General features: G+C 25.4%; 1 protein-coding gene across 1 annotated transcript; it reads right to left on the bottom strand.

The window, feature by feature from the left end:
* Window positions 1-160: 160 nt before the first annotated feature.
* Window positions 161-11510, bottom strand: LOC135927960 (sodium- and chloride-dependent glycine transporter 2-like). The gene is made up of 13 exons (XM_065464587.1): window positions 11368-11510; window positions 4406-4599; window positions 3405-3536; window positions 2824-2951; window positions 2560-2702; window positions 2378-2510; window positions 2170-2304; window positions 1887-2118; window positions 1594-1841; window positions 1214-1313; window positions 739-845; window positions 444-623; window positions 161-353 (listed from the first exon to the last, which is right to left on the bottom strand). Exons 2-13 carry the CDS (start codon window positions 4581-4583, stop codon window positions 225-227), a joined length of 1845 nt encoding a protein of 614 aa, XP_065320659.1. The 5' UTR covers window positions 4584-4599; window positions 11368-11510; the 3' UTR covers window positions 161-224.
* Between the last annotated feature and the right edge of the window lie 316 nt (window positions 11511-11826).

The following is an 11826-nucleotide window of genomic DNA, read 5'->3' as shown; positions in this document are numbered from 1 at the left end:
TATATATTGTAATATAGCAACATTTCAATAAATTTTAATTAAAGGTTATCATATTTTCTGAACTATATACATACAATGATAAATTCGTTTCATTCAGGAACTCTTTTTTAGTGTATATTACATTAAATAATTTAAATTTCTATAAAAATTTCTTGCCATACAATAGCAGTTATACACTATTTTTATATTTAAATTAATATATTTTACACAACAATATGTAATAATTAACATTTCGAAGTCTCTAACAGTTGTTCTTGCGCCTTTTGTAAGATTATCGAATCAATACTTTCTGAGATAGACAACTTATTGCTATTATTAAATTCTTGGGAAGGTTTAATGACATTTTTCCATTTCTAAAAATATATTTTAAATTAAGATGTTCAATTTTTTAAATTTATAAAAAAATATATATTTCATAATCAGTCAGAATAATATATCTAAACCTGATAAAAATTAGATCCAGGAGCATTAAAATACTTGTACAAAGCTATTAAAGGTATCATTCCAGCTGTTAAAGCCGTTAAGCACCACCCGATAATGTGAGCCCATTGTGGATACGGTCTACCATCGTTCGATACCGCCCCATCTTTCGCAATATCGAAGATGGAAAGGCAATATATTGCCTAAATTTTAGAGAAATAAAAAAATCATTATTGGGTTTATTTTATAATATACTAATTTAAAATTAGTCGTTTAAAATGAAAACAAAATAAGATAATATTTAGAAATAATTTCTACCGTTAAAGTCACAGGAGAGATGATAATCCAAGTTATAATCCAATATAATCGAGAAGGAAGCTTTTTACCTAACATTACTTCAATATCCTTTATGAAGTTTTTATAGCCTATTAATTAAGTAACTAAATTTTATTTATGGTTTATATATGAATTTGTGAGTAAATATTATTTTTAATTAATATGACATACAGTATGTCTGGGGTTTCCGAATCTTTGGATATAATTCGGGATCTCTCGACTTTAATTATTTACTAAATACAATTTTTTATCATATCCCAAATTTCCATTATGACATTTACACATTATATGAAGCAAAAGAAAATCAAATAAATTTTCAAGTACTTTTAATTTTTTAATCCTTCAGTTATTTCGTCTTAAACATTTTTTAGGACTTAAGAATCCTACTATTCTATTCAGAAGAATGTAAACATAATAATTATAATAACTATTTTTATATTAAAAAATTTCCCCATACCATATATCCACATGATGGCGATCACTTCGCATGCACCTATAATCACTAAACTTGAATCAGCCACATAAAAATTGATAATGTCTATGATATAAAATCCACCCTAAATAAATTATTTGATATTTTAATATAATAATTCTATATTTTTTAAGATTATTTAATCTCAATTCTTGATTATATTGCACCTCATAATTACATATAAAATAGATTCATATGATATACTCATAAAAAGTGAATATTTAATTAATATTAATCACGAAAAAATTAATATATTTAGAGTTCACGCTATTGATATAATAGATTTTAAAAACAAATTTATCATTTTAATTTTATTTCATTGGATATATATATTAGTAAATTTTATTTTATTTAAATATAAAAACCTCAGTAACTAGAGTCAGTCCAATCAGGTAAAATAGACAGCATACACCTAAGCAAACATATGTTTTGTATTTCCAAGGAAATATTTTAGGGAACGTGTCGTGAAGCGCACATAGTACAACCTCAATGGCTGCTACAATACTGTCCAATCCTAAGCTGAATAGAGTAAGGAAAAATAGAACTGTCCATAATTGAGGTATAGGAAGTCCCGATAAAGCTTCAGGATACACAACAAAAACAAGACCGGGTCCTTAAATATATTTTAACGATATATATTTTGTTTTTAAAAAATCACCTGAGCTAGAGGCCACTTTGGATAAAGGTATAGATGTTGAATGTGACATATATCCAAGTACTGAGAATATAACAATTCCAGATAAAAGACTCGTGACTGTATCCATTATACTTATAATCAACGTGTCACGATGGCAATTGTTATTAAATGAATTAAAGCTTGAGAATGTAATAACCCCTCCTAGGGTTACGCTTAGTGAAAAAAACATTTGCGAACATGCAGCTCTCCATACCTATTTATATATTTAAATTATAAAATACCATCATTTGTAATTTGTACCAACCCCTATATCTAACAGTTTATTCCACTGGGGTGTAAAGAGGTATAAAATTCCATCTTTAGCTCCTTCCAATGTCACGCCCCTAATCATCAAAATAAACAAGAGAACGTAAGGTAGTGTTACGGTAAAGTATATCACCTATTACAAAATGATAATTATACACCATTATTTTTTTAAATAATTTTTTGGAAATCAATAATATAAACATTACCTTTCCTGCCGATTTAACTCCTTTGCATAGGCAACCAAATGTGATAATCCAAGATAGGAGGAGAAGTAATGCTAAATCCCACTTTATATTACTTATATTATCTAGGTGAGCACTTTTACCCAAAACACCATAACTAATAAATTATATAAAAAAAATTTCGTTGAGATAATTAAACTACATACTCCCAATATTCCTGACTTGAGGATCTCCTTATGATATTGTTAGTTATATTATATCCTATATTACTATAGTTTTGGTTTAATGAATTATTCGTATTGCTAGATCGGAAGTCGTTAATACGATAGCAAAATTCTGTATTGAATGACTAAAAAAAATAAATAATTTTTAGATAGCAAATAAAGTGGCTAAAAAATTGAAAAAGTAATTTTACGCCTTTAATCGTTAGTAAACCAAAAAAAATATATATAGAAATTTAAGGAATATACATTATTGCAATGAGTCCATGGTAAACGACGTTGAAAGCCCGCGAATGTAAAATATAGAGTATACGTCATCAGAACATTATAAAATATACTGATTACGAAAGATATGCCAACCATTGCGGCTCCTACACCTGTTTTAAAAAAGATTCGAATACTTATAATATACTCTTAGTAACAAACTATCAGTTACCGAAAGACACCACTACGAGAAAGGGAGAGAGGGAAGAACGCAAGATCGGCATAAAATTAAGAGGGAGAGGGAAAAAAAATGCTTTTTAACATTAGAATATAAGGAAAAAAAGGTAAATAAATGTTAAACGGCAGGAAAGGGACATGCTAGTTTTGATTTAGATTTTTCCTCTTTTGATGCTAATTTGGGTTTTGAATTTCCTTGTTCTTATTTTTGCTTAGGGGGGGGGGGGTGTAGTTAATATTGTAACTTACTTAGGAGGTGTAGAAGTGTCCGGTTACCGAAACATTTCAAGAGACATACTTTGAAAAAAATATATAATCACCAAAATATGCTTCATAAGAAAATTTAAGCTGAATTTTTATAATTATTAATTTATAAATAAAATGAAAACCAGCTGCTATGGGACATATTCTAAATGCTGCGGAAGGTCCTAATTGCGTATATTGTCCTAGAGCTAATTCCATAAAATAGATGGGTTTGCCGACCAGTAAGAGCATTATAATATAAGGTATCAAATATGCACCTTAAAAATGAATAAATATTTTTGAGTTATTTTAAATTTTTAGCCTCGATTCTCCTAATCTAGACGTAAAATTTTAAAGTATTATTATATAAATTTATTAATATTCAATTTTTTTTAAAAAATATATATATTATTTTTGACAGGTGACTCCTAACTTAAGTGAATCTAGATTATATATATATGTATATATATTTTTTAAGTAATTGTAGAATATCTATATTTTTTTTAAAAAAAAAGAATATTATATCATCCGCAATTGTAATCCGATTTTGATGATGTTCTTTTGTGAAGTTTAAAATTTTGTGTATTGCGCACGATTTAAGCGTTTACCTTTTACCCTATAAAGAATTGGTCATAGACAAACGTGTAAAATAAACGGATAAAAAAAAGTATTGAAAAAGCAACCCAGTTTGCGTTTTTATAAATGGTTTCTAACGGCAAATAGTAATTTGAACAATTTTACCATTTGAAATGCAATATTTTCGTTTGCAGCGCAGCGTTTAAAACGCTCAATTTGTTCGAACTAGTGTTGTTAAAAAACTAATTTCTGGTCGATTTTTTTAATAATGACCCGAGTATGATATAGCTAAAATAATATTATGTAAGTCTGGAGATTTTGTTCATAGATGGCAGAAAGGTTTGGACCTTTTTGCCAAATCTAGAATCATGCATATATAATTTTGGCTAAAATCTTATTCGGGACGTTTTAAAAATATACCCAAATCGGGCCTTTTAAAACACTAGTGCGCGCACTATAATGCATCATGTCAATGCTATGATATTTAATGTATAATAATAATACTAGTATACAAAAATTTAATTTACATAATATACAAAATAAATTTGGTTAAATTTTATAATAAATTAACCTCCTCCATTTTGATAGGCCACATAAGGAAAACGCCATACATTTCCGAAGCCGACAGAATAACCAATCGTGGACAATATAAATTCCAAATGATTAGACCATTGATCACGTTTATTTTTGTTTTTAGTTATTGAATTACCGGTGTCTCCGTTGATTGGGTCGATATTTTTTTCATCCATATTGGAAATTTGCGAGCTGAAATAAATGGATAATATTTTATATGGGTTAGAAAATTTGAATTATCTTTAATTATAAAAAAATAATTAATGAAAATTTTCATTTTCATTTATATTATATATAAAATTGAAAATATCGTACTTGGTACATGACTCATTGTGATTGAATTTTATTTTTCTATCATAGTTTTAAAAAGGAATTTATTTATATTTTGTGGATAACTAAAATACTTGTTTTATTTAATCATTTTTTTTTTAATTTTAAACTTAAATATTATATATAAGAATTTAGAATATTTTAAAGATTTAATACATAATCAACAATTTAAAATTTTATCAAAGTTTTTAGTAATAAATCATTAAAGAATCTTTTTTATCTTCCTTCTACTTTTAAACCAATTAAATGATTATTTATAATATGTAAAGTAAACGCAATTTTAGGGAATTGGAAAATTGGATATTGTATATTTTTTTTTATAAATAGAATTAGTCAAAGAGGTCATTAGTAAGTGGGTGGGGGAGGTGAAAAAGGAGTGGGAAAATGTTTGATTTAATTAAAAAATAAAAATGAATGCCTTTAACTAGGGATCCAAACCGAACCTAAACCGAACCGTTAAACCGCTAAAAACCTGTATTTTTATCGAACCTAAACCTCTAAAAAATTCTTAGCTGAACCTGAACCGAACCGCTAAAATGCCTCTGAACCGGTTCGAGTCTCATAATTTTATGCTTATAAAATAATGTGTAAGTTATTACTAATAGTATATTGCAAAAATTTTAATTATATTCAAATTGTTTTAAAAATTATTAACAATCACATTTGATGATAAACGTCAGTCATAATTTTTATAAAGTTTAGTATATTGCCATTGTGTAATATTTTTTAAATATTTTAAGCTTATAAATTATAATGCCTAGAAAAAAATTTAATCTAATATATAAATTATTTACATATAGTATTATAAATGACACATCAAATCTGATATCATACTGGCAATGCCAGCTACCCAAGTTAGTGTGGAAGGATGTTTTTCAACAATTAAATTTATATTATCTCCTTATAGATGTAATTTGAGTGAGACGAATTTTGAAAATATATTAATTGCGCAGCTTAGTAAAAAAAATTTAAGTAATTGTTCATATTTAAATTAATCATTGATATATTTATTTGTTATATTTGTGCAATTAATAAAAATGAAGGTTTTTATTTTAATTATGAAATAAAAAAAAAATCCTTATACATAATCCTAATGTAGGTTTGAATACAAATGTGTTCAAACCGGTTTTTAGAGGTTCGAACCGAACCGATATTTTTATTTTTTGTGAACCGAACCTGAACCTTGAACCGTTATTTTTATCCGAACCTGAACCGAACCGATATTCGTTTCGGTTTGGATCCCTGCCTTCAAATATTAGTAATTTGTAGGGATCAAAGCCCGGCATTGATTTGAATTTTTCATTTTTTAAACCTAATTTTTTTAAAAAAATTTTATATCCTATTCTGGCCCAATAATTTTTTAAAAAAATTTTACGATCCGGATTTTTGAAATTTTTGCTATTATAATTTTAACTATTTGTAAAATTGTTTTAAATGAAAATGGGAAATATGAGGAAGTTAAATATTTCGGTATATGGATTTTCCAACCAGAATTTTTATTTATTTATTTATTTTTTGAAAAAACAAAAGATTTTTGATCAAATTTTACCTAAAAAGGCCAAAATCTTTTACAATAAATCTATTGTAATTTAGATGCATAAAAAAAATCTTTCAAGATGAAATCAAAAATTTTTTAAAAAAATATATTAAACTCTGTATTCCCAAATTAATTTAATTGAGATAATTTAGAATTATTTCAAAAATGAATTCTTCCGGTCTTGTCCGGGGTAAAAAAAAAAATAATATAATTTTAGACTTCAGTTTGAGTTTGTAATTTTTTTTATTTTTAAGCCTGGTCTAGCCCGGATTTTTAAAATTATACAAATTTCGGCGGCTCCTGGTAGAACCAGTTAAAAAGGCAGGACCGTTTTAGACTACCTACTTTCTGAAATCTACAATAAAAGTAGAAGAGAAAATTTTTTTTAAAAGGAGCCAATATTTCATGTACATCATTTCATTTACAATAATATATTCATCTTCTAGATTAAATACGCTGAATATTCCCTTAATTCAAATTCAATTGATATAACATTAAATTAGTTATTATTAGTATTAAAAGTTAGTATATAAACTTAATTTTAGTTTTACTAAATATAAAAAAGGAAAAATTATCCCCACCCCCTTTTCCCATATCTCCAGTCCTTGCGGCTATGTTAAACTACTTGTAACGCCGGAAATATTATAATTTAAAGTGTTCTTAACCTTTCCTGCTTTTAAAGGTTTATACCCTGGTGTCCCTTAAGGTAAAAACAAACACATCTAATAAAATAAACTATGATTATTTAATTGTAAAATATAAATGGCTGTGCCAATTATAATGTGCAGAACTAAATATTTACAATTTCACAGGTCATATAAATATTCGGTAACTCATTGAAACTAGGGGAAATTTTTAATATTTTTTTTTATATTTTTTAAAAAAAATTTTTATTAAAAAAATAATAAATATGCGATCGTCTGGATATTGATGAAAATTTTTTGATGTAAAAATAAATCAAAGTATTACTCAAAAGTTTTAAGAATTAATGGAAGGGGTAAATTAAACATTGATAAATCTTAAAATTTAATATTTTTAAGTTATAACAATCTTAATGAAAATGGATATGATCATTACTCGGCCAATCATAGCAGAAACTTTATAGACCCAAATGATATATTGACCCATACTCAATGTATTGAGCGTCTATGGAGAGATCTTAAGGCAAGCATCCCCAGAAATGGAAGAAAATTTTCTAATCATTAATATGTATATGAATATTCCTATTTTCGTAATATTAAAAATATGTCAAATTTAAATAAATTTTTAAATGATATAAATTTTTCTAATTTTGTTCCTTAAAATTATAAATATATCTATATTTTCATTGTTTATATATTATGTTTATTCAAATAAATTTATATCTAGTATTTGATTTAATAGTCCTAACTTAGTAGCATCATGGCACACGCCTTTTTAAAATTTTTAAATAATATAATCCATTTATATTGTAAAATTAAAGAATTGTGATAATTTTCACAAAAATAAATTTCCACCAATATCCAGTAGAGATCAGCAATCGTACCCGGGCCAGGTCTAATATTTTTAAGAAAATTCGGGCCGGGTCAGGTCGAGCCTTAGAAATTTTTTAAAATATATCTAAATTTATCAATTCTATGTTGAATTTTTTATGTAAAATAAAAGTATGTGATTTTATTTATAGAAAGTAAACGCCAAATAACATATATCGTTTATTTTGAGTAATTATAAAAATTAATTTCTATATTATATAGATTCGGGACAGGCCGGCAAAATTTTTTAAAAAAGGTTTCGGGCTGGGCCGGGTAAAACTTTATAAAAAAAATTCGGGTTGGCTCAGGCTTGAATAATTAGGCCCGATGCAGATCACTAATATCCAGACGATATCATATTTATTTTAAAAAATATTTAAAAAATATATTTAAAAATAATAATATTAAAAATTTTCCCGAGATTCAGTGAGTTACCAAATATTCTTATATTTTTTTTAAATCCATTTTTAATGAACTGTTTTATTAAAATGATTTGACAAATGAAGAAAACTTCTATAATGGAAAAAATGATTAATTACTCGAAAATGCATAAGAAAATAGTGTTAAATTTTTTTTTAAATAAATTATATATTTATTATTTAAATACTTATTTTTAATCAAAATTTTAAAAAATCCACATATTTTTCACCGATCCGATATTTATATTGATTTTTTACCACCCTTCTTTGAACCAAATGTAATTAAGAAATTAATATTTTTTATGCAAAAGAATTATGCATTTAATTTAATTTTTTTATTTCAACAATAATTTTAAAAAAAATAATATTATAATAGATAAAATAAATATACTAATATATCCATTTTATGTTGGTATGAATTATAAAATTGTAATATTTAATATATAAAATTATAAGATATTAGATTTTTAAAAAATAATTTTCAGTATTCCTCCCCGTGAAATTAGAATTCCGCAGATAACTCATTTTGCAAAATTTTCTTTGTCTTTTTTAAAATATTTCCATAATTCAGAAACCATATTTAAAATAATTCTTTTATTTAAAGTATAAATAATAAAATTGGTGTTATTTTTTAAAATAAATAAAACTTTGGGTTTTCCTTTCTATTTTTATAAAAAAAACATTTAAAATCTATTTTAAAAAAATAAATAACATTTGCATTGTTTAAATAAAAATTATTTAAAAAATATTATTAATGTAAAATAATAACTCAATGAAACTCGGGGAAATTTTTTTTTTTTAAATATTTTTTTAAAAAAATTTATAAATATGATGTAATAATAATTCAAAGTTTCATTACTCAAGATGCAGTAGTTTTAATGATGATTTGAGTTCAGAACGGCTAGTTTTAAGAATTGCATTTTTAGTAAAAATATCGGATCGGATCAGTTTTACGAGTATCGGCCCAATCCGATATTTTTAGAAACGCTAAATATCGGTACCGATCCGATCCGATTTTTAATATCGGTACAGCCCTAAAAAAAATAAACTAAAATAACTCAAAAATGGTCTGAAAATAATTCAAAGGTCAACGGAATGAAGAGAAAAATTAAGTCAAACAATAATAAATAAATAAAAAAAAGGGTAAAAGAAAATATAAGAACAAGCAAAAAGGGGGAAAATAAAGTTTAAATTCTTATCTAATAAAATATAGGCGTGAGCAATTTTTTCAAATATAGGGGGGGGGGGGGAGTGTACAAATTTTTTTACCCAGATACTCATTTCACCGCCATTCGTCCAGATCCCGCTCCGAAAGATTAATTTTTTCAAATATAGGGGGGGTTGTACAATTTTTTTTTACCCAGATACTCATTTCACCGCCATTCGACCAGATCCCGCTCTGAAAGATTTTGATTAGGTATTCTTGTTTAAATATCTTTTATTTTTCTATTTTATATTATTTATCATCTCCCATTCAAGGTTGGCTGAACAATTGGAAGCACTAATTCTAAAATTTGCGTCAATATTTCGTTCTTTATCCAGCAGAGTAAAGGAAAATAAAGTTTATTAGCAAAATAAATTTTGATTAAACCTGGGTTTGAAAATGGACTGAAAGCATTTATTATGAATATTTTAACATTGTTTATTGTTTAATTATTATTGTTTTAATCCGTTTGGTAGATAATTGAAAAAGTTCTTAGCATAATAAGTAAAGATTTCTAATTGCGAATATTTAATTCCTAACTATAACTTTAATTCAGCAATTAGTTTTGTCAACAGCAAAAATTAAACCGAGTTAAGAACAAAAGATATACATGTCCCGCTTTAAGCTTAAAATGGGCTAAGAGTTAAACACTAATTCTAAAAAAACCAAAACAATAATTAGCGCTTGATTAGTATAAATTTTATTGCTTTCATCTATTTAATATATGGTTTAAAAGGGAAAAAAAAGTTTTTCATAAAATAAGAAAAATTACCAGAATTGGCACTATTGTAGAACTAATAATATAGAAGTTCTAAATATGTGGTTTTTGCTAATATTTTTTGTACATATAAGTTTTATCAATCAATGTCACCAACCAAAACAAGTATTATAACAAAGTAATAACTATGATTTATCATATCACGCCTTAGCTACCTCTTGGTATAAAATTATTAAAATTAAAATTTGCAAATTTTTTTGCACTCCTTTTTATAATACAAAAATGTGGGTACAATTTTTCGCCACATAATATTTAAAGATGATATCAATTGAAACAAATAAATAAAGTAAATAAAATACAGAAACCATTAAAAGAGAGTGTATTGCATCTCATATTTATTGATCTTGAAAGATGTTAATAATTAGAAAATAATATAACCTAAGTCAATATATCAAAAAAACATTAGAACTATTTAAACAATGCTGATTTGAAAAAAATTTTATTTGTAATTTACCATATGTAAAATATATTATTTTATTAATAAAATTCAGAATTCCGTAAATTATATGAATAACAATTATCATTGTTTGTAACATCTTTAAATCATCATAATCGACATACAATTATCAATCTTAAAATGGTTTATAATTAGTACTAAAATAAAATAAATGATGGGTGAAAATGAAAACGATTAATAATAATAACTACATATGCTGCTGTTGTATACTTGAAAATAGAAAAGGACAAATGTCTATCCCATATGGGAGAAGAAATTTCTCAAATCAATTTTAAAAAATAAAATATAAAAGGAAATTTAATCTCTATTTTCCAAAAGTGAGAAGAGCTGGAAGAGGGGGGGGGGGGTGGATATTAAAAATTACAAAATTAATAAAATAGGAGAAATAATTCCCTATAAATATATCCACGAAATAAAAATCCTCAAATAAAATATTTAAAAATTTTGAGAAAATCAATTCCGGGGAATTATTTGCTAAGAATTATTATTGGGGATTTTTCTTCCGGGGAATTATTTTCCGCTTACCAATCTCAACTTATAGCTTTTCGTCTAAATATTAAAAAAATCCATTGCCTTTTTTCTTATGCCAAAAGATATATATAATAACCACTAAAGTATAGTCTCTTACAATTTATATGCTTGTCTAGGGTGTGGGAATTCTGAAAATATATCTTAAAAAAATAAGAAATGCTATTTTAGACTTTTATAAACATTTTGGTTTTACTTTTATGGAATTCAAGAGAAGAAGAGATCTTTCAAGTTTTTATAAATGTCAGATTTATTATTTAAAGTGTATCGTTTTTTTATCAAATGGATTTAATAATCTTCAAAAAAAGAAAAATGCGGGATAAATAATATATTATCAATTTCATCATCTTCATTTCGCTCCCTATATGAATATAATGTCCCTTAAAGCTAAATTTAATAAAGAACTATTTTTATTTTTTGGCAAGTTTTCAAATTTCATGAATAAATATTTGTAAAATTAAATAAAGAAAAAATAATTATATTTTTAAGGTTGTTTTAGTATAAAAAAACCATATAGCAGATAAAATAAATGATCATTACCACTCGCAGCTTCAACTTAAGCTGTGGCTCCATTTGACATTACCGCATACCAAAAACTCCTCTATAAACATGATAATATCACAATAAAGTTTGATCTATATTAATATTGTATTTT

Source organism: Gordionus sp. m RMFG-2023, chromosome 1 (assembly GCF_954871325.1).
Source record: "Gordionus sp. m RMFG-2023 chromosome 1, tfGorSpeb1-WG-v2, whole genome shotgun sequence".
NCBI classification, from domain to species: Eukaryota; Metazoa; Nematomorpha; class Gordioida; order Chordodea; family Parachordodidae; genus Gordionus; species Gordionus sp. m RMFG-2023.
The sequence above is the reverse complement of the archived record's forward strand: the minus strand, read 5'-3'. Positions and strand labels throughout refer to the sequence as shown.

Excerpts from the sequence above, each read along its gene's own strand:
- LOC135927960 (XM_065464587.1), bottom strand. The coding sequence starts at position 4,583 with ATGGATGAAAAAAATATCGACCCAATCAACGGAGACACCGGTAATTCA. Across the intron at positions 2,703-2,823 it reads CATGGACTCATTGCAATAAT|TCATTCAATACAGAATTTTG; the intron begins GTATATTCCTTA and ends TATTTTTTTTAG. Across the intron at positions 2,119-2,169 it reads ATAAACTGTTAGATATAGGG|GTATGGAGAGCTGCATGTTC; the intron begins GTTGGTACAAAT and ends ATATATAAATAG.